The sequence below is a fragment of the Artibeus jamaicensis genome, unplaced genomic scaffold (genome assembly GCF_021234435.1).
Source record: "Artibeus jamaicensis isolate MK-2021 breed Jamaican fruit bat unplaced genomic scaffold, CSHL_Jam_final contig_956, whole genome shotgun sequence".
Taxonomy (NCBI): Eukaryota; Metazoa; Chordata; class Mammalia; order Chiroptera; family Phyllostomidae; genus Artibeus; species Artibeus jamaicensis.
Genome location: NW_026522021.1, coordinates 330,610 through 358,330, shown reverse-complemented (window position 1 = coordinate 358,330; position 27,721 = coordinate 330,610). Strand labels below are relative to the sequence as shown.

General features: G+C 58.1%; 1 protein-coding gene across 1 annotated transcript in view; it reads right to left on the bottom strand.

The window, feature by feature from the left end:
• Window positions 1-3,017: 3,017 nt before the first annotated feature.
• The window catches only part of SRRM3 (serine/arginine repetitive matrix 3), a 53,499-nt gene continuing 28,795 nt past the window's right edge, over window positions 3,018-27,721 (bottom strand). Inside the window, exons 4-15 of the mRNA XM_037139163.2 lie at window positions 21,525-21,653; window positions 21,347-21,424; window positions 20,877-20,906; window positions 20,372-20,434; window positions 20,233-20,268; window positions 18,503-18,553; window positions 17,917-18,018; window positions 17,405-17,582; window positions 7,066-7,415; window positions 6,555-6,779; window positions 6,295-6,432; window positions 3,018-4,516 (exon numbers count right to left, since the gene is read on the bottom strand). Coding sequence (XP_036995058.1) covers window positions 4,285-4,516; window positions 6,295-6,432; window positions 6,555-6,779; window positions 7,066-7,415; window positions 17,405-17,582; window positions 17,917-18,018; window positions 18,503-18,553; window positions 20,233-20,268; window positions 20,372-20,434; window positions 20,877-20,906; window positions 21,347-21,424; window positions 21,525-21,653 — 1,612 coding nt within the window. The 3' untranslated portion in view covers window positions 3,018-4,284. The remainder of the gene's footprint in view (window positions 4,517-6,294; window positions 6,433-6,554; window positions 6,780-7,065; window positions 7,416-17,404; window positions 17,583-17,916; window positions 18,019-18,502; window positions 18,554-20,232; window positions 20,269-20,371; window positions 20,435-20,876; window positions 20,907-21,346; window positions 21,425-21,524; window positions 21,654-27,721) is intronic.

Genomic DNA, 27,721 nt, shown 5'->3' with positions numbered 1-27,721 from the left:
GCGCTGTGAATCAACAGTTTCTCCTCCACTTTCCCCCTCCCCCCGGGTTCCCTACACTGCCTGCTCTGCCGTCCAATGCTGCCAGAAGAGAGGGGGTGCGGGAGGGGGTGGACATGTGGCATCCTGCGGTGGTCACGGAGGTGGGAGGCCCTGCGGCTGGGGCACCCTCCTGTCTTAGTGGTCCTGAGAGCCTTTCTCAGGCGGAGGGGGTCCTGGAGAAGGGAGGGAAGGTGCTTGGTGATAGGACCAGTTTGTTGAATACCCCCTGGGCTGAGAGACCCCGGTGAGAGGCCAGGGGGCTTCCAAGAGCATCTCAGAGAGGCAGGGGATGAGGAGGGGGTGGTGCCTGCTGGAACACCCAAACCGGGCATGTGCACTTTTGACTCGCTTCCCTGGGCCTGGGAAACCAATGAAGGAAAACAGGACACGAGAAAGCCATGTCCGGCTGCCTGGCTGCTGCGTGTGTTGGAAGGGGAAAGACCGGGGGTGGGAGGGGTGGTCCTCGAAGCCCGCTTTTGTGGAGAGAGACAGACCAGGAGAGAACCTACTGCATCCCAAAGGCTCGCATCCTGGGAAGGTTCCCCGACCCCAGCCCATTTCCCCCTCCTTGTTACCAGTGCAGAACCGGAGTTTCCTGTTTTCCTGCATGCCTGCCTTCCTGTCAGTATTTTTCCCTTTTCCCAAAGGTACAGAACAGAGGCTGATCCCAGTCTGTGGGAGGGACAGGGGCTTGGTACCCCGGTACCCTCCCCATCTTTCCCTAGGGAACGGGCAGTGAGGGCAAGAACTTCAGGCCACCAGGCTGACTTGGACCCTCCCCCAACACTGTGCTCTTGGTCCACGCCTGTTTCGTGTTCCTCCAGGCTGACACCAACGGGCTGTTTTTTTACTCTGTCGCCCTCTAGTGTCTTCCTGCTGCCACCACACCTTGCCCTTGGGCCCCTGGCCTTCCCCAGGGTTTCTGGAACTTCTTATTCCCTGGTTCCCCTTGTTTACTCATTTACTCACTTGCAAACATTTCAAGAGCACCTATTTTAGGGGTAACAGAGACCAATAAAGCATGGGGTGGGCTCCAGAAAGCTCACATATTTAGGGAGAGAGAGACACGACAACAAACACTGGAACAAGAGCTTAAAGCCTTAAAGGCAAGAACAGACCCAGCACTGAAGGAACCCGGAGGCAGGGGTGGCCGCCACAGTTGGGGGCCAGAGGTTCCTCTGAGTAGGAGGCAGCCTAGCTGAGCCTCACCCGAACCTGTAGAGGTGAAGGGACATTCTTGGGGGACCCAGAGAGGAGGGTCAGCTAAACTAGGGTGTACCAGAGAAAAGGGAGGTTGGAGGGCTGGCGGGAAGAAAGGAGGGCTGTTGCAGGTGGCGCCATTAAGAAGCCTTCCAAGCCCTAAGAGCTGGTGGACTTGACCGCAGGATGCAGGGCCCACAGGGCAGAAAGTTCTGCTCCATCAATTCAGTGCTGTGTCCTCGGAGCCAGTGTGGCACCCGGCAGTACGTGTTCAGTAGGTAGGTGTGTGTGGAATGAGTGAAGAATGAAAGGTCGGACCTGCATCTCAGATAGAGCAGGACAGACCGGAGGGGGCAGGAGGTGGGCAGAGGAGGGGTGCTAGTGAGAGGGCCCAGGGTGGATGGGCCAGCAATGGAGGCGGGGCGGAAAGGGGAGAAGGGGTACCACCCAGGGTGCAGGGAGGAAGACCTTGGGCTGAGTAATGAGGAAGGGAGCAGGGAGTCGGGAGGGGCAGGTGGGGGCTCGGAGCGAGACAGGCTGCATTTTCACTCCCACCTCTGTTTCCTGGTCCCCCGCCCAGGGGCTGGCACGCCCAGGGGCTGGCACGCCCAGAGCAGGGCCAAATATGGGCTCCTTGGAGCTCCAAGAGCTTGTCTGAGGCCCAGTTTTGCTGAATTTTGTAAAGATTTAAAGAAGTAGGTACTTTTTTGAAGAGCTTTCTCAGATCAGAAATAGAGCCACTGGCCAAAGGGCTCCTCAGTTGCCTCTTCTAAGTCAGAGGGAAAAGAAAGAAAACTGGAGAGGAGGTCAGACACAGACACAGCCACTGGCTTCAGGGACACGGCCTCCCTGCTCTGGGGACCAGACCCGACCCGGACATGGGTGTCGTGACTGACACAGGCGGGAGCTGTGGACACGTCAAATGCTTCCTCAGCAGAGGTGGGCCGGTGGGCCCTAAAGGCTTAGTAGTGTCTGTGAGATCCGAAATTGCCTGCCAAATTGTGGGCGTGTCCCCATCTTCTGGGAAAAGGGTTCCCAGCCTTCATTGGGTTCCCAACAAGCAGCTGATTCAAAACCGGGTTCAAATCCACCACTCTGAGAGAAAAGGCACAGAAAAGGAGGAGAAAGAGGAAGGGGAGAAGGGAGGAGGGGAAGGGGAGATTTTGTGTATTTGTTTAGATCTATATAAAAGAAATACAACTGTCAAAAGAAAAAAGCCGCCCACTATTCCAAACTCTCCCTTCCAGGCCCACCCCAGTGCCCTGCCAGGACGGAGGGCAGCTTATCGAACACTTGCTCTTCGCCGGTCCTGGCGCCTGGCACTCCCGGGACAGTATTTCCCGTCGGCCACCTCTCAGCCCTGCCTGTCACACAGGGAGTGGGAGCCTGGATTCAGTCACGAGACACTCCAAACTGTGTTCTAGCCCATTCTGGAACATTCCACATAGAGGGAGGCTCCTGTGTGTTGGCTCAGTGTCTCCTCCCTCTGCCGCACCCCCACTCACTGCTGAAGCAAGACGGGGTGTGGAGGCTGAGGGTTGGGGGGATCTTCCTGGGTCCCTGTTTCCCTCCCCACTCAGCTGCAGGCTCTGCAGGCTCCTGCACAGTGGGGGGGGGGGGGGGGATGGAGGTGCCGGGCTCTGGTTCCTTGGTGCCAGTTCTTCTCCCTGGGTCCTGAGGAGTCTGAGCCCCTCTCATTTCTCAGTGGAAAGGGCCCCAAGACTCCATGCCCGTCCCACGCTCTCAAGGTACCCAAATCCACAGAGGCCTGGTCTCACCACCTGCCCTTTGGGCACTGAGTGTTTTATTAGAGTCCCAAGTTTTATCCGCACCGCGGAAAAAAAGGGAGTGGAAAGTAGAGAGGGGGAACCCGGACCAGATCCCAGACCCCTCCCCCCACCGGAGCCCAGGGCATGTGCCCTACTGGGCCAAGGAAGACTTTGTGAGATCCCTGAGGGCCCCAGGAGGAGGGGGCTGGGAGCAGCAGAAGAGGGCGGGGGACCATGCCTCCTGTCCATGCCCTAGGCCAAGGTCCTCAGTCTAGATCCTACCCTTTCTTCCAAGGGCTATAGCACCCTTCTCTGGGAAGCCTTGGCTGGCCGCACCCCCACGAAACCCTGAGGAGAAAGCGCTCCCTCGGGCAGGCCCTGAAGCCCACATGATCCTCGCCTGTGACGCTGTGCTGCCTGCCATCTGGCCCACATCCCAGACAAGGGGCACGTGGGGACACCAGGGCCTGCTCAGCCACGAGGCTGCACTGCTTCTCCCCTCTTCTCACAGGCTCTTCCTCCACCCGCCCTGCTCTCTTCCACCTCCTGACCCGGACCCCTTTTCATCTCAGTCACACTCAGTTGTGGTGTGTGTGTGGCCCATCTATTGTCATGCAGAAGGCCTGTTTGGTGTGGCCTTGGCCCAGAGCACGAGGTGAAGGCCAGAGGGGACAGACTGACCCGGCAAGGAGAGGCAGGACTGGGAGTGAGTGCCCGGTCCCCTCCTGGCACTCCTGGGCCTGGGGAAGGGGCTGGGGAGGCTACGGGGCCAGGGTCCTCCTATAGCCGACTCAGAAGGAAGCAGCTCCCCAGCCTGGATGGTGGTACACCAAGGGTTAGTCCGTTCTTCTAACTAATATCCTGCTTGCTCTCCCACCTCCTTGCCCGCATAGTGCTAGTGATGGGCCAAGGGCCCTGTGAAGTAGGTAGGGGAGGCTCCTGGGATTGGCACCTTTGGAGGTGTCCCTGGGTCCACTGAGCTAAGATCTCTAGCCTGGTGAGCTGGCATCAAGCAAGAAGCGGGGGACAGAATGATCCCTGTGTTCAAAAAGGCTCTTTGTTCCCTGGACATCGTGGTCAGGCAGCAGGAGGGGGTAGGGACCTTCCAGAAGTAACAGAACCCAGCTTCTCCTTGTTTGCAGGGCACCCACCTCAAGGTCTTCCCTGGCCCTGGGACCTCTTTGCAGCGGTAGGGTGCAGGCCTCCCCATGGGTCCTGGGGCCTGACCCCTTGCCTCTGCCTGTGCCAGGGGGCACCAAGCTAGGTCTCTAAGGGCTCAGAAGCCCCCACTTTCTGAGCTGCTCCGGCTGTGGTAGCTGGGACTGAGGGTCCGGGAGGGGCTGCGTGTGCGGCTTCGGGTCCCGTGACTGTGGCTGCTGTAGCTTCCGTGGCTGTGGCCAGGACTGGGGCTGCGGCTGGGGCTGCGGCTGGAGTAGTCACTGCTCAGGCAGCTGGAGGAGGAGGAGGAGGGGCTGGGCCGGTAGTAGGGGATGGGCCGTTTTCGGGCACTGCGGGGAGGGAAAAGCTGATTACAGGCCATCCAGGGCCCTCACGTGGGCCCCGAGCCCCTCCCCAGCAGTGGCCAGGGCTCTTCTGCCTCAGATGCCCTTGAGAACTGGCCTTGGAGTGCCCGACCAACAGGACCGGACAGTCAGTGGTCACTTGCCAAATTCATGTCAATCGTTTTGTTTTTCCTCATTTGTCTTTAGGAAAAGCCCGAATCTCAGCTGGAGCTGAGGAGGTGCTCAATAAGTATTTCTCGAATGAATATAAGTTTTAAATACAGACAATTCACATCAGCAGAGCTAAACAGTGGCTTCTGTGCATGGAAACATTTGCATATGTGGCCCAGCTCTGCTCCTCTGTTCCCCACAGAATGGACGATTTGGGTTTCTCAGGTCATGTAGAGGGAACAAGGAAAAGACCCCTGGCCACTGCTGCCCACGCCCACAGCCTGGCCCAGCCCCACTGGCTCCCTCTCCTCACTAAGCTACCTCCCGCCAACCCTAGAGTTAGTTTGAAGCCAGGAGACTGTGACCCAAAGAAAAGAAAAGAGAGTGGTTAGGGGGGGTGACAATGCCCCATCACGTGGGGTTAATTCTGAGGAAGAAAACAGGTGTGCGTTAGTGGGAGGAGGAGGAGGCAGCCTGGGAGAGGAGCTGAGGCGGGTGCCAGGTAGCAGGTGTGGGGGTCTGCCATCTTAGGACCCCCCCCATATATGGCTGGAGTGTGTCACCTGTCTGGGGGATGTCCCAGCCTCATGGTCTGGCCTCTAGCTCTGGGGGGAAGGGAGGAGGCAATGTGGTCATCAAGGACTAGGAAGAGCTGGCTGGAGAATCAAACCACGTGGGAGCTGAAAAGATGCTCAGGGAGGCCTGCTCACTGTTTGCACAGGGGAGCAAAGACACGGGGAGGCCCGCTGATCCCCCAAGGCTGCCCAGTAAGGCTGCAGCAGAACAGAGCTCAGAATGTTGCCTGAGGCCTTCTTCCTGGTGTCAGGGGTCTGGGACTTCTGGGTGATCTTTGCAAACACAGACCATTGGCTCACCTGGAGACCCAGGCCCAAACCCTTCCGCCCAGCAGAGACGCTCTGATGGTGGCCCCGCCCCTTGGACTGTGTGGGGGAAGTGGGAGGGTCGGGTTTCTCCCACAGCTGCCCCAGAGATCAGGCTGCTGTTGCCCCTCCTCCAAACTCCCCAGGGGCTAGAAGGTGAGCAGTGAGGTTAGTGAGAAAAGGAGAGGCAGACAGACAGCTGAACAGAGCCAGATCAGCTCACATGGGCATCTCCCCTGCAGCCTGTGGAGAGGGGGTCCACTTGGCCCCCAGGCTGGCCACAGGCCACGCAGCAGGCTGGACCTTGAGATGAAGGAGAAAAGGAGACATCATTGCCAGGAGATGAATGTGGGGAGGGAAGGAGGGAGGAACGGGCTCCAGGAGGGGTGGCTGGAATCTTCCACAACTTCATTTCAGGTTTGCAGCTTTCCGCTCGGCCTCAAGCACAGATTCCCCTTCCCCTCCATGGGCCTTCAGGCCCCCAGTGGGAACCATTCGTTTCTTGAGGCCTTCCTTCCCTCAAAGAACACCCACTTCTGTCTGAGTCCCGCCCCTCCCCAGCACCCCCAGTTCTAGCCTCCCTCCTCAGTGAGCCCTCTTCCTTCTGCTGAATCCCCCGCCTCCTTTCCTTCAGCCTTCTCCCCTCCCAGCGGGAGGTTCCGTGGGCCCACCCGGAGGTCCTAGGGGCCTTCACACCCTAGGTCCCTGTCTGGTCCCCTGGCTCCTCCATACCTGGTGATGCGCCGCGGCTCCATGAAGCTGGGCGAGTCCCGGCGACGCTTGCGGATGGGCGAATAGCTGCGGGAGCGGCGCCGGGCACGGGCGGCATCGGCGTCCGCGTGCCTCGCGCGGCCTTCGCCGTCCTTGTCCCTGCGAGGCAGAACCGAGATGAGCGCCACCGCCGCGCGAGGGCGCTCCGGGCCCGGCCTCTCCCCGGCCCCCCGCACCCCTCCTTCGCCCCCACCGCCCCGCGGGACCCGGGCCGCACTTACCGGCCCAGCGGTTTCTTGGGCGACGGTGAGCGGCTGGGGCTGCGGGCCCTCCTCTCCGCCGAGCGCGAGCGGGATTTGGAGGGCGAACGGCTGGAGCTCCAGGAGCGCGGGTTGGGGCCGGGGCTGCGCGACGAGCTCTTCCCGTCCGGGCCGCCGTGCCGGCCGTGCGCACCTGGGGACGGGGAGGTGCTGGCCGGCCGCGCGCGCGGGGGCCGCTCCTTGGCCCTGGAGGGGACAGGAGGTTCAGCTACCGAGAGCGCGGACTCCGGGGAGCGGAGGGGACTCGGGAGGGGCAGGGCTGATGCGGGGGGGCGTCGGCGGGGAGAGGACGGGGGGGGTGGAGGACGCAGTGTGTGAGCGCGGGGTGGACGGTTCCCTGAGGACGGGGGCGGGGCGGGGAGAGAAGCGAGCGAGGAAAGGGCCGCGCGCTCGCGTCGCCGGAGAGTGCTCGGTGCGTGGGCGAGGGACGCGGTGTCCGTGGGGAGGCCCTGCGGGCAGGGGAGCCACTCACCGTTTACCGTGCCCGCCGTGGCCTCGCTCCGAGCCGGGCTCGGGGCCGGGCGCCGCGCCGCCGCCGCCCGACTCGCTGCTGAGCGAACGCGACGACCCTCGGGGCGGCGCGGGTCGGCCGCGCCGGCGGCCCCTGCGGCGGGGCGCGGACGTCGGGGACCGTGAGCGCCGCCGCCGTCGCCGCCGCCGCCGCCGCCGCCGCCGCCTGGCGCGTCCGCCCGCCGCGCGGTCTCCTCGGCCCTGCGACGACGGCACCGAGCGCGGGCTGGCGCTGTCCTTCCCCCGCGCGGGCGACGTGGCTGCGCCGGCCTCCGCCTGGTCGCCAACCCTGGACGAGGGCGAGCTGGGCTTCTGACGGGGAGAGGGGCAGAGAGGGCACGGCGGGGGCAGGGGGAGGGGAGACGGAGAGGGACAGAGACGAGAGCAGAGACGGAGGCCCCAGACGGGGGAGAGGCGGAGGCGGACGGGCAGTGAGGGGAGACAGAACCGAGAGGAGGAATCCGAGAACGAGAGGAGGAGAGAGGACAGACCGAGAAAAGGAGCGAGAGATGGAGGGTGAGAGAGCGGGTGGGTGGGGTGGGGGGAGAGAAGGAGAGGGGGCTTTCACCGGGCCCAGGCCGGGGGCTGCCAGTCCCGGAGCATCGCACACACGGTTCCCCGCGCCTGCCCTGCCTCTGCCTCTCCTGCGGGTCCACCTTCTGGCCTCAACAGTGCAGCTCATGCAAGGTTCTCAGCATGCAAAACACAAGAGGGACGGAGCGGTGAGGGCTGACAGGGAGGGGCTCCAGGACGGGCACGGGGCTGGCATTGCCCCCCTGCAAGGGACGGACGATCCCAGCAGAGAGAAGAGAGAGGGCGGGCGCCGGGAGGCCCGACCAGGGCCAGCCCGGCAGGCCAGGCCCCCCAGCGCGTGGGGGTGAGTGAGGGCATGGAGGGGCACACGGCACACAGATGGGGTGGGGGCGGGACAACTGAACTCAAAACTAAACCGAAGAAAGGGAAGAAAAACAGAAATAAAAAACAAAATCCACAAATGTCATTAGATACCAAAATCAAAAACAATGTCTTAACTCCTGGGGAACTGACATTTTTCCTTTAACGTTTTTCTTTGTTTTCCGGCCCTGCAGAGACCTGTGGAGCTGTCAGCAGCACCCGACTGTCTTTCTGTTTCTCTCTTTTCTTTTTCTTTTCTCTTTTCTTTTTTTTTTAAGTTCTGATTTTTTAAGTCCCTCTTGGTTAACGTCCACTTACCAATAAAGTGGCACTTCCTCCTTTAGTAGGTAAGATGTGTAAGAGAAGGGAAAAGTGTGGTAGCGTAAGTTCATCATTAGATTCACAAAAATGCAAGAGAGATAGAGAGAGAGAGAAAAAAACTCAACCACCCCATCCTAGGCCTAGAGGAGGCCACGCTGCCTCTGCAGGAAGGGCTGGCAGCGCCTGGCTCCTCGGGCCTGAGCAGGCAGGCAGGCAGGCAGGCACCTCCTGGGTGACCGTGACCGCTGAATAGAGATGTCATGTTTTTCCAAAAGTGGACTTAGGACACAAGGATCTGCATACAGAAAACCAGAAGGGGCACCTGTACCTTCAAAAGGGCCTTGGCTGAGAACCAGGGTCCCAGAGCCTGCCGCTACCTTACTTGGTGACCCTGGCCAGGTCACTTCCCCCTCCTGGACCTTAGCTTCCCCATCCACAGAAGGAGAGTGTTGGGCTTTGCTTCCTGGTGTTCCTTGCAGAGCAAATATTCCAAGATTCTCTGCATGCCCCCTGACCGCCCTCTCCGTCCCCCTCCCTCCACAGAACTGGCCCTCCTCCTGTCCTTGGGCTTCCATGTGGTAACAGTTGATTACACTTGTCTGTTTATCACTCTGTCCCTCATTCCCATCCCACCCCCAATCACCAGCACCAACTTGACTTTGAGTACCTCCAGGGCAGATTTGGTGTTGAATTCAGCTCTGTAACCTGGGTCTCTATCACGGAATTTGGCACCTACTAGGGCCTCAATACTGTTTGCTGAGGAAGGAAGAATTGCCCTTACAAGAGCCCAGGCCAAACCAGGGAGTCTTAGGTTAGGGGCAGGGTCTGGGCCAAGTTCTTCTGACAGGCTCTTGAGATGAGAGAACAAAACCAGCTGCCACCCCTCAGGGTACCTTGCTGCCGCAGGCTGGAAGGAGTGTGTGGTTGACATGGCCCTGGTGCTTCCTGCAGGGACCAGGGTGGTGCCAAGGTCTTTCTGGACAAGCCCGGATCCAGCCTGGGCATGAAGGTAGAGCCAAGAAGTCAGCCCCATTGGTGGAGAAGCACAGCCAGCTCATGGCTGGTGGCTGAAGCAACCAATGAGTACCAACCATGGAGGTGAAAGCAGCTGACCAGAGCCAGATGGGCCATAAAGACCTCCTTCTGGGAGAGCCTGGCATCTCTCTTTGGGGCACAGGCAGGCATAGGGATGCAGAATAAGTATTGCCAGGTACCAAGACGCCCTTCTAAGCACACTGACCCTAGGCTAAGAGAGAGGGAGGCTGCATTGTTCAGCCACGGCCCCTCTGAGATGGCATTTCCATTCTCAATGGACATTACCAGAGACCCTGGGCTCCCCAACACACATGCCCTCTACCCCCTCCCCCGACAGTACAGCTCCCAGAGCCCCCAGCACTAGGTTCTGCCATTCAGCATCCTCTTCCTTCCTGAGAAGGCAAATGAGAAAGAACTCTCCAGGTTCCCCCAATGTCCAGTTTCTTTTCTATTCCCTGGGTTGTCAAAAAGTGTAGCGTGAACAGATACTGGGTGGGAGAGTGGGTGTCCGGGGAGCTAATGCATAGTAGCCCACACCCAAGGTGACGCTGGACCCTGCCTTTATAAAGCCTTAGCTTGCTACTTTCAGGGGCGGGGGGCAGCAATGCCAACAGGCAGAATTCTCAACTTGGGAACAAGGACCTCCATGTGAATTCTGCTCCAACCCAGCTCTGGATCTGAGCCACTACCTCGGACTCCAGGAAGAGGCCGGCAGGGTGGGAAGAAGACCGAGGGCCGTGAGGTCCCTTCCCACAGGCACTGCAGGGCTGTCTCTACGTCCCACTGTTGATCTGGGAGTATTAAGAATAAAAAGGACCTGGGTTGGGTGAATGTGCAACCCCAACACATTTCGGTCCCCAGTCATTGAGGGGCACGTCCCTGGGCTACACCCTCTGTGCTGATCTGGACCCTTCCTGCCTGGCACATCTTGAAGTCCAAGCTCTTTCCCATTTCCCTCTCACCTCCTCCAAGTCAACTGGTTGCCATGGCTCAAGATGATAGTAATTGGCAAGGTGAGCACACTGGAATCAACCCTGCGGTGAGTTTGCTGAGAGACGAGGAAGTGACTTAACCCTGGGGCCTCAGTGTCCTCGCTGGTAAAATGAGTATAACTGGGGTCTTTCTGAACAGGGTGGGTCTGTTCAGCGGTGGAGAGGTCTTTACAGAAAACGACCGACTCTCTGTTTCCTCAGAGACAAGTGGGGTCAGAGCAGGGCGGGAAGGCACGTGGGCCCAGGGCGTGTCCTCGGACTGCCAGGGGATGGTGAATGGGAGGAAGACGTTAGGTGGGGTGGCATGTAGTGCCTTCCCTGGGGGGAAAGGTCGTGGAGCTGATCTCATCTTCATCCATCCACCCCTCCAGAAGCCCTCATGAAAGGGTCAAAAGGATCCTGCCAGAGGGGGGGGCCTCATCCCCAGGAACTGAGGAAGATATACAAGCCCAGAGACCATGGGATCTCGTTGCCAGACAGGACTGTGGTGGCCAGGGACCACCAAACATCTCTGGAAGCCTGTTCTGAGTCCTGTCTCTCTTGCCTGGACCCATTCTCCCCTCTTCCCACTCTGACTCACAGCCTGACTAATGCTTATCTCCCCTCTACTGTCAGCCCAAGGCCACCACCTCCAGGAAGCCTGTCTTGAGCTGCACCCTGGATCAGGTGGGCTCCTCTGTGATCCCACAGAGCCCCTGGTTCCCTCCTTCTGTATGGACTGTGCCAGGACATGCTAGGGCTAGGGCTACTCTGATGAACAGAGCTCCCATTCCTGGTTCAGCTTTTCCTCTCTCATTGTTCTGAGTGGTCTTTTTGTCTGTCCTTCAGCCTGGCTGGTGGGGGCTGCAAACCCAGGTCTGCCTGTCCCTCCCTGGGCAGGGACACTCAGGCTGGGCCTGCCATGGAGGCATGCTCAGCTAATGTGTGCTTAGTGTGTGAGTGAGTGAGGTCTCTCCTGCCCCTGGGGCCCGCTCCCAGGAGCCCCTCTGGTCCTTGGTACCACCTGCTCCCTGACATCTTTCTCTTTTTTTTTTAAGTTTCTTCATTGTTTTAATGAGAGTTTACCTCGGGTTAAATTTATGTGATACCTAAAAAACGATTTGATTCAGTTAATTTGGAGAGAAAAATATACAATGGTATTAGGTGATCACTGACTTTCTATTCAACATCTTTTCTTTTTGCTTATGTAAGGAATCTTTGAGGTGAAAAGACAATGGGAAGAGAGTAGAAAGGAATAGTGTGCTTGGCTGAGCCTGGTGTTCTTAAAGACAAGAATAAGTGAGTGTCTGGAATGCTACCCCCTCCAACTCGGCTCTGGAGGGTCCTGTTTCTGGGTGTCTGGTCACATCAGGTAGTCCTTGCAGGTGGGGCCTCCACTCCCCCATCGGACCAGCAGCGCTTTCTCCCTCCACACACAATTTCCTCATCTGCCCTCCTGGCACCACCCAGGGCTGAAGAATGTTCTGAGTGGGTAAGCCCCTGAGGACCTGCTCCTGGGGTCAACAAGGGGGGAGATGAGGCCTTCTATTTGCAAAGCTGAGGATGGAGGCCCAGCAAGGCCTCATGAGTGTTGGGACGTCAGACTTCTGTGGCTGCTTCTAGGTGGGACGGAGACCGGTTTCGAGGGCAGGATGGGGAGCTGGTGTCCCTGAGCACCTGTGCCTGACATGTGCCCTCAGTGTAGTTAGATGCGCACTGGGCTGGAAGTCAAGAGTCCCATCAAGTCTGATTCTGCCCTTACCTTGGGGGTCCCTGGCCTTTACTGACTTTCCCTTCTGGATCTCTCTGCATATTAAGCTCAAATTCAAAAGATGGAAAGATACTGGGGGAAGGAGGGAGCGCCTGTCTGGATTGCGCAGTGGTCCATGGAGGCGGGGGTTAACTGAGAGTTCCTTCTACCCTCAAATTACCCCACGGAGACTTTTCTAAGTAGGGCCTTTGAGTCCAGTGCCTACTCCTGGCCAGCTCAGCCCTGCACCCAAAGTTCAACTGCCATCACACCCCAAAGATGGAGCTGTTGTCAGCCCCATGGTCCTGCAGCTCCCAGCCTAAAGCTCCACCTGCAGCCAGTGCAGGACCTGCGGGAGCCCAGCAGGCCCCACAGGCTGGGACAGGGTTCTTTCCCCAGGCCTGACCTCAGCCAGAACTTCCTCCAGGATCCGGAGGCCAAAAGGCCCAGCACAGGCCCCTCCACCAGCAAAGGCTCGTTGCCCAAGTGGGCCCTGGGGCTGGCAGGGGTGAGGGGTGGGAGGGTCAGCAGTTACTCCAGACACCAGAAATCAAATGGGCTCAACCACGGCATAGAGTTCAGGAAGGGGACACGGACTCGGAATGCTACCACACAGAAATGCATTCAGACAACAAAATGAGGAAGAGAGGGCATGAAGGGGGTTTGGGAGGTGAGAGTGAGGTGGGGAGAAAGAAGGAGGAGCAGGGAAGGTGGGAAGGAGGGAAGAATGAACCAGAAAAATTGTTGGGGCGGGGAGGGAGTCAAGAAAACCAAACGACAAAACCAGGAAACACAGCTTTGTAGCTCATTTGGAGAAAATGCAAGTTACAAATGAGTAGTCACTCAAATAAAGAAAAGGGAAAGGGAGAAAACCAACCAGAGCGAGACTGAGAGAAAGAGAGAGAAAGAAAACCACATTCAAACCAAGCAGAGTGGCAGGGCTTGTCTGGAGATGGGAGCGAGCGAGCGCACAGCTGAGCTGGGATACCTACCTTCTCAGTGGTCAGGGACGGGAATGCAATAATAAAAAAGAAAAGAAGGTCTCCGCATTGGGAATGCAGACAGGGAAAGACAGTGACTCTAAGCTGCGCTACCCCTGTGATCTGGCATACGGGCAGCCAAGCGTGGCTTTCGGTCTAGTCCCTGGGATGCCAGGGGGCTGCTGCCCAGCCATCACTGTTTGCTCCCCCACCCACCCCAACAGGTTCCAAAAAGCAAGCTTTTCTTAACTCTTTAAAGAACAGAAAACCTCCAGAGGGCATGCAGGAAGCAGCTGATGGAAGCAGAACCACGGGGTGGGCGAAGGAGTGGCTGGCAGCCTGGGGAGACAGGCCCATTTCAGGGGCGAGATGGAGAGAAACAGACAGACAGACAGACACAAGAAGAGAGAGGGAGAGAGAGAGAGAGGTGGACCCAGCCAGAAAGAAAGAGAAGCTGTTTACACAAGGCCAATCCGAGTGGACAGATGAGTTGAAAGGGGAACTGGGCATTTAAAAGGGAAGACAACCACAGTTTCAATTTGGAGGACCGATCCTGCCTTATGTCAACCTGACTCCCTTTCCCCGGGGCCTCAGCGCCATTTTACTAAAATTCATTCCTCCTGCTTTCTGGCTTCATCCGGGAAGAAGTGCCGAGGTATGCCTGCCTATTCTGACTGCTCCGCCCCAGCAGTGGTCGCTGCTCTTCCCTGGGGCTGTGGAGGAGAAAGGCCTCAGATGAGGCAGGTCAGGGAGTGCTGTGGGCGGAGGCACCTCTTCTTGGGGTCACCCTGGGCTGCCCATTCTGTGATGAAATTCGAGCCAGAGGCAGAGGTCAGAGAGAGTCTGGGGGCTTTGTTTAGGAGCCCTGTGTGGCCCTGTCAGCAAATGGTGAGACACTCCCCGTGCTAGGGACAGGCGGTGCCCAGGCAGAAGGCTGTGAGCCCCGCACGCCCTGTCTGCTGGGCCGTGGGCTCAGCGTCTTACTCTTCTGTCCCACACCTTATGCCCCCTATTTCTTTCTCCACGTGTGTGAGCTGTGAGGCCGTAGGGCTCCACGAGTTGCTAAAGCTGCAGTCACACAGAGTTGCGTGGCTTATGCAGTGCCAGGCTCGCCTACACCCTGGTCCGGTGTGGGCGGGCCTGAGTGCTGGGGAGTTGACAGAGCTGGGAACCTGCCATCAGCATCTGGAGGGGTCCCCATGGGGAAGGCATGAGTGGAGACTCCCAGCATCCACCTCCCAAGGCCTCCTCCTCCTGCTCAGGGCTCCTGGAGTGTGCCTCCCATTGGCTAGTGTCTTCACATCTTGACTGTGGCTAGGGGTCTTGTCATCAGAGGGTCTCCTTTTAGATTTCCCTCTAAAATGCCGTGTGACTCGAGATGGTCATTTGCTCTCTGTGAGCTGTGGAGAGCAGGAAGCAGCAGAACCCAGGAACCCTGCTGTGGGGTTCGGCCTGGGACGGGACCACAAAGAGATGTCAGGAGCCAGCGTCCCGCCGGCCTCAGTTGCAGGATGAGGATGGACCCCTGCCATCCCAGCTACTCTTGCTTGGGAGTAGCTGGCTTTGACGCCCTCACCTGAGCTAACTTCTCTCTGGAATGGGGTGTCTTCAGCTCCCTATCCCAGAGTCTCCTCAGGATCTGAGGCCAGGCGCGGAAGGTGCCGAGCAGACTGTCCCTGTCACGCCCGGCCTTCTTGTATGAGATGGAACTGAGGGGCCACAGGAAGCTCACTGCTCTGGGAAGGTCCCTGGGAGACGGGGACAAGTCTCTCCCTCCCAGCTTCTCTCCAAGGTTCCTTATAGACAGGGACCCGGAAGTGCCATCTGTACCCTTTTTGTTAATTTGGAAGCCAAGGCAGTCCCACCAGTGTGCCCTGTGCCCTGGGGCTGAGTGGAGGGGCACCCGGTGCTGCAGATTTGGCACAAGCTGACGGCATGGGAGTCAGTGTTTAGGAGTTATCTTCCCTTTTAAATTCTGATTGCGAAGGACGAAATAAGTACATAGAGATATGTGTGCGATTAATGTCCACTTGAGACTCAAAAACCATTTCTGCATTAGGAGGAGAGACTCCGCAACAGTAACGCACAAAAGCAAAATTCTAGAACGACAGAGAAAAGGGTAGAAAAAACCCCAGAGAGATAGTTTGCATTTCTGTACATTACAAAAGGGGGGGGAAAGGAAACAAAAATACAAACAAAAACAAAATAACAGAAAAAGTTACATGAACTTCCCACCCTCTCCCCTTGCCACTAAAGGAGAAATGGAATCACAATATTACCACGTTTCAAATGGGAGGCTAAAAAAAACAAAAACAAAAACAAAAACATAGACGGGGTTAAAAATGGTGAGCTTTTCTTCTTTCATTTGTCTCTCTCTCTTTTTTTTTTTTTTTAAGGTAGAGTCCAAGAATACCACCCCCAGTGCTTTTCCCAAGAAATGTTTTTGGTTAATGGCGAAGTCTGTGTCCCCATTTCACTTTTAGAAAAGGCTCCACGGGCGAGAGGGACTCTGTGTGCAGGTGAGAGGCAGGGACGTTCCGCAGTCCCTGGTTTCCCTGACCCCAGATGGGACAGAGGACTGGGGACCATGTTTTGTGAAAGGAGTAATGGAGGGTTGTCTCTTGGAAAACTCCCAAGGCAATGTCAGAATGGAGTCCTGTTCTGGGAGGGAGATGAAACTGGGGTGGGCCGAGGCTTTCTCCCCAGGCCAGAGGCCAGGCCACCTTCCCTGACCGTTTGGGTCTGGGGTCTGCCTGGCTGCCCTGGCCATTTTGTCTGCACTTGCCCGGGGCTCCTGTGTGGGCGGCGGTACCAAAAGTGGGAAGGGGTGTCCTTTTCACCCTGACTTGAAAGCACATGCTTTTCTGTACTTCTGGGGAGGGGTGGGGCCTGAGAACGTCAGGGCTCTGTGCCCATGGGGTGGAAGGGTGCCCAGGTCGGGCGTCGTGTCTTGGACTTGTCCCTGCCCTGGCTGCCCTGGCTGCCTCTGTGTGCCCTCTCCCACACCCTGGACAGACCCAGGGACGCCAGAGTGATCGTCCCCACATGGCTCAACCAGCCCCTCAGAGCTCAGGGCCTGGCACCCTGTCCAGTGGGGCAATCGCCAGACAGGTAATGCCCTTTAACAAAAATTAACCTTGAGACCAAGGGCCTTTTGTCAGGTGCCCTTGGCTTTCCAGGCTGAGGCCATGGACTAAGGGTATTTGGGTAAAGAAAGGAAGTGAAAGGAAAACAGCCAAAAATCAAAATGAAACTGACCAACATATACATGTTCACTGCTGAGACCTGAGATCTGGGGAGGGGCAGCCCCCCACCCCTGAGACTGCTGGGCAGCCTCTGGGTCTGGGGGAGGGAGGGAACTTGCAGGCTGCCCACCCCCAGTCCCGGTGCCCACTTGGTGCCCCTGCCGGTGCTGCAGCCCCTCCTCCCTGAGAGATCCTCTGCACTCTGCTAAGATCAACAAATGAAAGCAGGCTCTGGGCCTCCCCGCCTGGGGCCTAGGAGAACCCCCAGCCTGGCTCAAACTGTTGGCTGTGAGCTCCTACAATCACCCCACCTACCGATGGGCCTTGAGGAATCTCTGCCCCCTCCTGGAGGATGGATGGGGACAGTTTTGGGGTTCTTTTGGGGGGGGCGTGGGCTGTTGTTGTGGTCTCCCAGGGAGCAATGGGTACACTGGGAAGTGCCTTAGACACGACGGGAAGTGGGAGCTCCGGGTCTGACCTACCCAAGGGAGGGCAGTGCCTGGGAAAGGACAGACTCTCCCTGCAGCGAGGACTCTAGAACTGCGGCTCTGTTGTGGCAAGGGGACTGAGATGGGGGCAGGAGTCTGAGAGAGGGGTGGGGGCTCGCGAGGGGGTGAGGGACAGCGAGCACTCTGAGAGGGGGAGAGAACTGGACGGAGACAGGGAGGCTCGGGGCCCAAGTGATGCCCAGGGGAGTCCCGTCTGGATTCCTGCCACAGCGGCCCCGCCCCTCCCACCTCGGGATGCCTGGGGGAGGGAGGCGAGAGGTCTGGGTTCCTCCTCAGCTCCTTACCCAAAGGGCTCAGTGTCCCGGTGATCAACCTTTTCTGGCCTTCAGTGTGCCAAGCTCAAGGGTGGCCCAGGCCTGCAGGCCCCCCACTCCCACCCCCAAACGCTAGGGCCAGGTGGGCATAACAACCAAGAACCCCTGGCCGCTCCGGTACAAGGGAGGTCGCACGGGAGGGGAAGCGGCGGACTGAGGGAGGCTGGCAGCGCCCCCGCCCGGTTACACGCTCACCTCCCCCCGCCCAGCGGCGGCTGGCCCAGTCCCAGCTTGGCGCAGCCCGCGCGGCGCGGGAACCCTCTGCAAAGCCGGCGTACGTACATCGGGCGGGCTCTGCGCCGAGTCCGGGCGGCCCCCACGCGCTCCGCTCCTCTGCCCACTGCCTCCGTTCTGCTGGGGCGACGCCCAGCCGCTGCCGCCCGACGGGGAAGGGGATCGGCTCCCGCTCGACTGCTGGCTGCCTGTCTTCCGACTTTCCTCTCGGTGCTTGGGGCTCAGCCTGGGTCAGGGGACACGGGGCGCGGGACAGCTGGCGTAGGACGCCCCTCTACAAGAGGCCTCTAACCCGCCCCCCCGCACCGGACGGGGAACCCTTCTATTTAGAGAGCAAGGCCTCAGTCCTCTCCTGGCCTTGAGTTCCACTCAAGGTCTGGAGCGCCAAGCTCAGTTCCAGGCCCGCACTGGCTCTGCCTTGGTAAACTACCCACTGATTGGTTGCTGTTCTATCAGTCTGGCTCCCCAGCCTTTGCGGATGTTTAATAGGCAAGCCCCATCCCTCCAGCAGAAAGCTGAGCTCAACCACACCTTGAGGCTCCCAGTGGCCCAGGACCTACCTGCTCGGTGATCTGGAATCACTGTCCTGGGAGGAGAGTGAGGGGCTGTGGGAACTTCTGCTGCTGTGGTGGTGGGACCTCCGGCCTGCAGACTCCTGTGGCCTGGGAGAGAAATCAGCCTGTACCTAAGTTCTGCTTGACCTCCGCACGGGGGAATCCCTGTGAAGGCCTGATGCAAGCCACTGCCGACCAATATCCTCTCCCCCAGTCCCCTACAAAAACACATAAAGCCTATCTACACCGGTGCAACGCCCGGCTAGTCCCTGTGGGTCATTTATGGGAATTAGGAAAACACACCCTTTTCTCTAGATGGTCCCAGCCCCCAAGACTCTGGAGAGGTGCAGGGGGTTACAAGGACTGAGCCTGAAGAGACCCTGGACTGGGAGGCAAGAGGCCTGGGTTCCAGTTCCAGCTCTGCCTCTGACTCATGAGGGCGCTTGGCTTACTCTCGGGGTTTGAGTTTTTCCTCTGTCTGGCAGCCGGGCACAAAATGAGCCTCTGTGTCTCTGTGATCCAGATGGTCAGCTTCGCTGCATGGGGCAGGGAGGAGGGGCTGAGGGCACGAAGAAGGGGAAAGAGTGCTCACCTCTTCCTCTCTTTGTTCTTCTCTTTTCTTTTGCTCTTGGGGCTCCGAGATCTGCAGAGAGCAGAGACTTGGTGACAGCACGGCCTGAGCTGGGCAGAGGAGGGCCGCGTGGAGCCCTGGAGCTGAGCGGTGCCTCGGGTGGGCCTGCGATTTGTTCCTTCCTCTGACCTGAGCCTTCCTGGCAGGTGTGGGATTGCCCACCCCCACCCCCACCACTGCTGTGGTTTCTTCCACTGAGCCAGCTCCGTTCCTTCTCTGGTAAGTCCGGGCCCGCGATGACCTCCTGTCTGGGCCCTAACTGCTGCTCTCTCTGGGCGTACCGAAGGCTCATGTGGCCACAGGTCCAGAAGGAAGGGTGACTTGCCCTTATCTTCTGGCATAGGTCTCGGGGCAGAGCCCTCTGATGAGTTACCGGAGTGAGGGTGGCCCCTCCACACTTCGTGCCCCAGGTCTTCTCAGTCGGGGCCCCCCAGTTCTCTGGGGTGGGCTCCACAGCCTAGTTCCTGCCTTTGACAAAAGGACTGAGAGCCTTATGATTAGCCCTCTAAGGTTTCACCTTACGCCTGGTGCCACAGGTCTCTCAGCCCCACCCTCCCCTGATGCCACCAAATTCCTGCTCAACCCTTTTAGTCCTAAACAAATGCTTTCTTCTGACCAAAAATGGGATGATGCTAAGAGACATTGAAAGGTGTTTCTCACGGGAGCAGAGCAAGTAGCAGACAGGCTTGGTGGGGGGAGAGGCAGGGGCAGAAGTTTGCGTCTAGAACCCCTGTTGCATGCTTTGGGCTTTGGTGTCCCTGCCTGGAGCTCTCCAGCCTAGCTCCTCTCTAGGTCCTCCCCAGGACTGTTGGGAGGTGGCCAGAGGATCCGTGCAAACCGATAGTGATTACCGAGGGCAGCAATGCCCACCCCGACCCGTGAGAACTGCAGGAGGGGAGATATTGGAGGGCCAGGACTAGTGTTCATTTGGGCTTCTCCCCCACCCGGCAAATGATCACGGGCAAATTCCCACTGCTGGGGTGGAGCTGGGGACTCTGCCCCTCCTCAGGGCTGCCGGGAGGGGGTCCGGCTCTCATGCCAGCCGTGGGGAATGTGACTGCCACGCATCTCTCCCTCCGTGCTGAGCGTTCTACTCTCTCCACCCCTGCTTCTGCCTGGGCGCCTGCCTTACACTTCCTCCTGTCCTCTCTCCCAACCTCCCTGAGGAAGTCACTGCCCTGCTCGAGGCCCATGCTGGCCCTCAGCCCTGCCTACACGGAGGCCGACTCCACTACCGTCAGGTGTGTTGGGGGCCGGCACCCGCCCTCGGACACTCCACCTCTAGCTACAGGCCGCCCACCCCACCTCCTACTTACTGAGGCTTCCTTCTGCCTGGCATGTCCTTTTCCTGCAAATTCGGAGTTTCCAGTTCTTCTGCCTTCTTAACTGACACTCTACAAACACACCCCTTGGACACTGGACCTGCTGTGTAGTCTGGAAACTCTTGGGGTCCCCTTGTTAAGGCTGACTCATGGAACAGGTAAGAATTGCCAGGAGCTGGCCTGCACCCTCCTCCCCGCACCCCCAGTCCCCTGCCTGGCTCTGAGAAGGAGTCCCTGCAGCTGAAGGGCGGGGTGTGGCAGGACCCTCCCAACTGCTCTCCCTCGGTGGCCTCCTTGGGCCTTGGTCTCTACCGGGGGCACAGCGTCTCTCCATACGCTCCTGTCACACCTCCACAGGGCGTCGCTCACCTGTGCCGTCTCTTTCTCCTGGACCCAGAACCAGACCTGTGGGGCCATAAAAGGGTTCGCTTGAGCCCACCTGGGATGACTCAGGGGCACCCGGGCAGCAGCGTAGCTCTGGTCCTGGGCCCCGGGGGAGGAAGGGTACCTGTCTCTGTGGTGCTTCTTCACACTCTTCTTCTTCTTGCGCAGGGGTGAGGAGCTCCCGCAGCTGCGGACAAAGGAGTGGGAGGTGGGCGCTAGGGAACTGGGGCCTGGGAGGTGGAGGGAGGGACAGCTGAAGTGACTGGGGGAAGCTGGGTGCCTGGGACGCCAAGGCTGGAAAGGGGATTCTAGGCCATGAAGTCAACTGCCTGTTATACGGAGTGAACCGAGGCCCAGAGGGTCGGTGGGATCTCTAAGGGTAGCTGATGCAGCTGCCTGCGCTGCCCCCTGGTCATCCTTCTAGCCCCCTTGGCATTGTAGGAGAGGACGGCTTCAAACCCAAAGTATAGAGGCTGTGATGGTGGGATTGCTGGCCTCTGTGGGGGGAAAGCTGGTGGTGTCCGAGGTCCAGACCAGGCCTCCTGGCCCTGGAGGGGGCTGGGAATCTCACCCTCCCACAGAGCCCCTCCCCCAGCCCCTTCTGGCTCTTGCCCGCCTTCATCACTGACCTGCACTCGGAGTCTAGTCTCCTCTTTTTGCTGAGGGCCAGGGGGGAAAGAAGGACACAGTTGGATGGGGTTAGTTGGGCTCCTAGACATCTGTCAGGGTCTCAGGACAGGGGAGGGGAACCACAGATGAGATGCTGCCAAACGCCACCTCCCCCCGGCCAGTCACACTGTGGTGGTGAGGGCAAGACTGCCAGGGAAGGGCAGCGGGGTGCCCATCGGGTGGACCTAGTCAGGGGCGGGGTCAGCGTGTCCAGGTCTGGGGCCGGGAGCCAGTGAGTGACCATGCTGGGGACTCGATGAGGGGAGGGGACTTGGTGAAAGAGGCCCACTCGGTGGGTCAGGGGCAACACAGTGAGGGGGAGAGATTTAGTAAGGGCAGATAGGCTCAGAGAGGCGGGCTCACAAATGCAGACACCTGGGGGGGCCCCAACGCGCCCCTCCCGCTCCCCGCCGCCTGGCGGCGCTCTCACCGGCTCCTCCGGTGGCCGCTTTTCTTTTTCTTCTTCTTGGGAGGGGGCGAGGCCGAACTGCTGGACCAATGCTTGGTCCTGGGTGAGAAGGGGCGAGGGACAAGGCGGCGGTGAGGGGAAGACACCGCCCCGACCCCACACAGCGGCCCTGTCCGCCCCCGCCGCGCCGGGCGCTGACCTGTACCCCCGGTGCCCACGGTAGCAGGCGGCCGGGCAGTCGCAGTCCACCGGACCATCGTCTTCGTCGAAGGGCGCGTACTCCAGGCCCGGCTCGACGCCCTCGAGCAGCCGCGGGGTCTCCGCCACGCTGCCGGCGACACGGACGCTCAGCCCCCGCCCCCGCGGGCAGGCCCGCCCTGTGCCCCTTTCTCGGCGCAGCGCCCCAGGCCTGGTCCGCCCCGAAAAGTCCGCGGTAGGCGGGGTGCGGCCGGCGTCGGGGCCCGCAGCCTTGCGGGCTAGACAGTCAGTCGGGAATTTGGGGAATCCAACCCCGAGCCTTTCTTACAGCCCCCCGCCCCAGCCTTAACGGTGCCGTATTTTGCAAAAAGGAACGAAGAGCACCGAGGCCTTCCGCCTCTAATTTCCTATTCCGAGTTTCCCTCCCCTCCTCACCGAACGCGCTCCTCCTGAGTGAGGCCCCGCTCCTCATTAGGTCCCCTCCGCGCGCTGATTCTTTGTCCCCAAGTCCCATTCACTGCGCCCTCTCACCCAGCCCCCTTTCCCCTCCCGGGTCCGCTCTCGTGCGTCCTCGGCCCCCGCAACGTCACTGCCCCCTTCCCCAGCCCCTTTCCCATCTCTAAGCCCACTCCTCCTCTCCTTTTCGCTCGCTGGGCCCCCATCACTGAGACGGCTTTCCTTAGCCCAGCTGTCCTAATCCCTGAGCCTCCTCCCCCTGCGCACCCGCCTGGCTCCTTCCCCCGCACCCCTCCTTCCTCCAGCCCTGGCCGCTTCTCTGAAATATTCATAGCTTCTCCTCGCCCTCCTCTCCGCAGCCTCCAGCCTCGGGAGGCCTCCTTGCTCTTCTTCTGCTGCCAGGCTGTCATCCATCACTGCCCGGCGGCAGCAGGCGCAGGCCCCAGTACTCGGCCTGCCGTGGACGCCCCATCCATCTTGCAGAGCGCTCCCCTACACTCAGCAGGGACCCGGTCCTGTCCTCGCTCCTGGTTCAGGAGTCCCCAGCCTTCTTCTGCCAGATGTTTGCACCCTGTGAGCACGTCAAGAAATGACGCTCCCCCCTCCAAGAGGTAGTTGGGCTTAAGGCAAGAGCATGAGTTTTGAAGCTGCAGAGGTGCCTTCATCGCTGGCTGTCCCTGAGTCACTGTGTGACCTGGTGCCTGTCACTCCCCCCTCTGAGCCTCTTCTCCAAGATGACAGTGATAACTGTTACAGGGCTGTTGGGAGGATTCACTGAGGTAACAGGTGCTGTGCAACTGAATAAGCCTAGAAGCGACCCTCCAAAAGCCCAGCTCCAGGGTGGTGGCCCCTCACCTCCATTTTTCACTTCATGCTGGCTCAGGGCCCCTTCTGCCCTGGTTTTAATTACCCTCACTCCTGGGTGCCATTCACCTGCCTCCTTTTTATCCTGCCCTGAGAGGGGGCAGCCAGGATTTGGATTGGATGACAGAGTATTAAAAGCATGACATGAGCTTTGGATTCACAAAGACAGGTCTGAATCCAGGCACGACCAAGTTCACTGAGCCTCAAGGTCCTTATCTATCCACCGAGGGGGAGCATATCCGAGCTTTGAGGAGAGGATTACGTGAGCTTCTGCGTTTGAAGCTCCTGCTGTTCCCACCCATGGTCGCCTCTGTTAGATGGGGGGGGGGCCCTCCGCCTCACACAAACCAACACCATCTCTCGCAGGGAGAGAAGCGGCAGTGACACGCTCGAGAGAGAGGACAAGGAAGGCAGACCACAGCTACTGAGATGAAGGAATTTTCAGGGTCAAGTCTCCAGCAGAGCTCCCGCTGATCTGCTAATCTTGAATCTCGATAATGCCATTCAATTCCCAAACACCAACTTGTCCCTGGCAGCCTTGAAGTCATCCAGGTGTTACCGGAGGCTCTTCCGAGGTGATGGAGGAGGGGCTCTTGTCATTTCCCCCACCCCCACGGAGTCAAACGCCCCCATGGCCCTTCACTCAAGCCGCTGTGCTCCTCCCCACATTCGTCTTTCCAAAGTCAGTGGCCTCCCACCTCCTGTCCCTGTCCCCGAAGTCTCCAGCTCCTCGGCCTAGTCAGCACCCCACGCTCCCAGGGCCTGTCACCCCACACAGCCCTTAGCCACACAAGTGCCTGACACACAAAACATAGTCTTCAGCAAAACTCGAGGGCACTCCAACATTGTGTGGGTACGCCAGCGGGAGGAGGGGCTTCCATTTATCCAGACGCAAAAAATGAGGACGGTTATTCTTAAAATAAAATAGCTGAGTTTGGCTGCTGCCTTCTGCAGGGACCCTGTCTTGCGTCCTAACGTCTCAGCTGAGTTAACCACGCAGCCTAGACCCTCCCTGAGCTGCTCCTTCCCCTCACTGTGCCCTCCTCAGTCGGCTGGCTGCAACCCTGGGGACATCTTTCCCTTCTTCCTCTGTCCCAAGGACGGGACACCCTCCCCTCCCCCCATCCTCTCTCCCTGAGGCCTTGGCATGCGGCTGCTCTCATTCTTCAGGCCTTTCCGAGAGGTTTGCTGGAGAGCAGCCATAGGCTACAAGGATCAGGCACAGGGGCAAGCACAGAGATCTCAGAACCTTCTGGGGAGACTTGTCCTGGGAGTTCCGGAGATATCCATAGGAGTGGGCTGTGACTTCCTTTGCTAGTTTTGTGGGGCTGGTACAACTACATGTACTTTGCAAGATCTCCCAGCGTTTTCTTATGCTGTCTTTCCTAGGTGACAGTATCACTAATTAACTAATGTTTTCTAATGCTTAAATAGTTCTTGACAGTTGACAAATCTCATACTGAGACACTTGGAGAAACTGACTCTCCCCTCCATTTTACAGATGAGAAAACTGAGGCCCGGAGAGGGGAAGGAATATCCCCTATGGTTTTGGGAACTTTGAGTAAAGAGTGTAAGTTCACCTATGAACATGGCTTTGAGAAGCCACGTGTGCAAACAGGGCAGCCCTTGACTCAGGGGGCTGGGTTTCCCTGCTGTAGATGTTAGCTCAGCTGTCCTCTCCCCGCTTTGTAGGCACAGTCCTGGGGGGGGGGAGGTGTACGGCACTCGAAATTTGTTTAACATTTCCTGCTCTTAAGTTGATGTTTGTGATCTAGTTTACTTCTCACTACATCCATGGAATGGGCAGGGGAGGTGTTCCTCCCTGTGACAGAACAAAACAAGCCTCACAGGGTTGGCCAAAGCGGACCCAAAGAGTCTGATGCAGAAGGACCAAGAACATACTGAGGTTGAACACAGCACAGGACACGCGCTGGACCGGCTGCGGTGGGCAAGGTTCTGACCTGGGAAGAGAGCGCCTGTCACATGCCTGTCTTCACGCCAGCAGTTTTGCTAATTAACTGGTTCTGTTTCCTATTAGCCGGGAGCATAATGGCCAATTGACAGATGAATGAGCCCAGACAGAGGAGGGCAGGGCCCAGGCAAAGGCTCTGCCCTCTCCGCTCGTTCACTCGGACAGTGAGCCCGGCCTGCCAGGGGCCTGGAGCAGCGGGTGGCAGGGGCGAGGATGAGTCAGGCCTGGGGCCTCTCTTCTATGTCCTCAAAATGCAGGGCAAAAATATGACACTGTGCACACTATAATTACTAATGCAGGTGCCAGACACTATTTTAAGCACTTTATATGTATTTATCTCATTTGATCATTTAATGCTCAGAACGAGCCTCTAATGTGGGCACCACCATTAATATTCCCATCATACAGATAAAATCATGAGGCAAGAGAGGTCAGTCACACTGCATATAAAATCAGATGCATAGGGGGAAAAAAGGATGAATTTGTTCCTTTTGTTAGAAAGTAGCTTATGAATTTTATTTTCTATAAACCCTGTCTCCCAAACGTTTTGTTATATGATTATGAAAACAATGATTATATTTTGAAGATTTTATTTGTATTTATTTTTAGAGAGAGGGGAAGGGAAGGAGAAAGAGAGACACATCAGTGTGTGGTTGACTCTCAAGTGCCCCCTACTGGGGACCTGTCCCACAACCCAGGCATGTGCCCTGACTGGGAATCGAACTGGCGACCCTTTGCTTCACAGGTTGGCTCGCAATCCTCTGAGCCACACCAGCCAGGGCAAAACAATTATTCTTAAAAGTTGTCATTGTCTATTACAGTGAAAAAAGAAAGAAATGAACGACAGCAGCCACAAGAAGTCAAGAAAATGTGCATTCCTAAGAAGAGGTTTTACTTTCACCCTGGGAGTGTGTGCAAAGTGGTCTTTAGAGGCAGCCTCGGGTGGTGGGGTGTTTCGAACCTGGGCAGAGGAGCCTGGGTGTTTCAGGCTGAGGGCCCAGGACGAGAAAAGACACGGGAGTGACGGCACCCAGGGCAAAGCAGGAAATTGCCGGCGGGCCGGGCTGGCTGCTGTCGATGCTGAGAGTGGGAGACCAGGCTGCGTCCAGTCTGGGGAGGCCCTGAGTGCCAGGCCAGGAAGTCCGGACTTGACGGCATGGCTGACGGGGAACCCACAGAAGGTCTGTCGGGTGATACAGGGCTGCCCCCAACAGTCATTTTTAAGGACAAAGTCTCGTCCTCTCTCCAGGTCTCTGGGACCTCACTCCTCGTCTCTGTCACCTCTTCTCCAGAATAGGGAGCCTCCTGCCCCGTGGGGCTCCCTGCAGTTTCACCATCTGAGCATCTTCCAAAGGGGAAAGTCCCCCAAACACCTGCCTGACCACATCGTCCCTGGCAAAGCCTTCCACAGGCCCCTCTCCCACCCACTGTGGGATCACATTCAGATACTGCAGCACTGTGGTGTTCTGGTATCCAGTATGAGGGCAGACTGGAGGTGGGACTGTCACAAGAGACTGTCACTGGAGACAGTCCATTAAGTTAAGGAAGAAGGATGATCCCTGGGAATAAAAACCTCTGGGAGAGATGCGGTCCCTGCTGAAACCCTTTCCTGAGTGGGAGGTGTCATGGGCTCTTACGGTCCATAGGGAGTTAAAATCAGATGCACACAAACGCACATGCACACATGTGCGCTCAGTGGAGACCCTCCAGCTGGCTCTTCTTTGTCATCTTGCTGAGAGGGCATCGGATTTCTCCATGTCTCAAATTACAGGCTATGAGTGGGTGTGGGGTATCAGGGTCAGGAAGGCAGAGGCATGAGCACAGGGCCTGCTGGGTGGTCAGAGGGCTTCATGGACCCGAGGGAATCCCGCAGCTGGCGGAGAGGGTGGGGACACCCAGGGGAGACGAATGTGCTGAGGTCAACCCGGTACTCGCCGCTGCCAGGCCTCCCTGGATCATGGGGGATGGCGCATGGTACAGTGTTTGTCCCAAATTATGCTGGAACTCGAATCCCAGTGTGATGGTGTAAGGAGACAGGGCCTAAGGGAGGTGAGTAGATCATGAGGGTGGAGCTCTCATGAATGGGAGCAGTGCCCTTATAAGAAGAAACTAGAGACCCTGGCTGGTGTGGCTCAGTAGACTGAGCGCTGGACTGGGAAGCAAAGGGCTGCCTGTTCGAGTCCCAGTCAGGGCACATGCCTGGGTTGTGGGCCAGATCTTTAGTAGGGGGCACTGGAGGGGCAACCACACACTGATGTTTCTCTCCCTCTTTTTCTCTCTCCTTTCTCCTCTCTCTAAAAATAAATAAATAAATAAATAAATAAATAAATAAATAAATAAAGTATTAAAAAGAGAGAGAGAGAGACAGGAGAGCTAGCGTTCTTTCTGTCAAGTGAGGACATAAGAAGGAAGCAGTTGACAACTCAGAAGACATTCCTCACTTGAACCTGGTCATGATTTCAGACTTTCAGCCTCCAGAACTGTGAGAAATAAACTTTTGTTGCTGATAAGCCACCCGGTCCATGGCAGTTTTGTTACAGGAGCCTGAGCTGACCCAGACGGTGGTGGGGACCGTCTGCTGGTGACAAGGGTCTGCTGTGTGCCGGCGGCGATTCCTCGCACTTACTATTCACCGTGGCATTTAATATCCTCAACAGTGCTGTGAGGGGCACTAACGTCTCCATTCTGTAAGTGAAGAGGTGGAGGCCCTGGGAAGGTAAGGGCCTGCTCAAGTCCACCAGCTGGGGCATGCGGGACCTGGGGTTCATAGCCTGGGCGGGGGGGTTAGCCTTGAACTTAAAGGCTTGAGCGGGGAGCATCTGACAGCAGAGCCAGCGTGCCCCCTCCACTGCCCCACACTCTGAGCTAAGAAGGTCCCCAGTGAAGCAAGCAGACGACCCACCTGT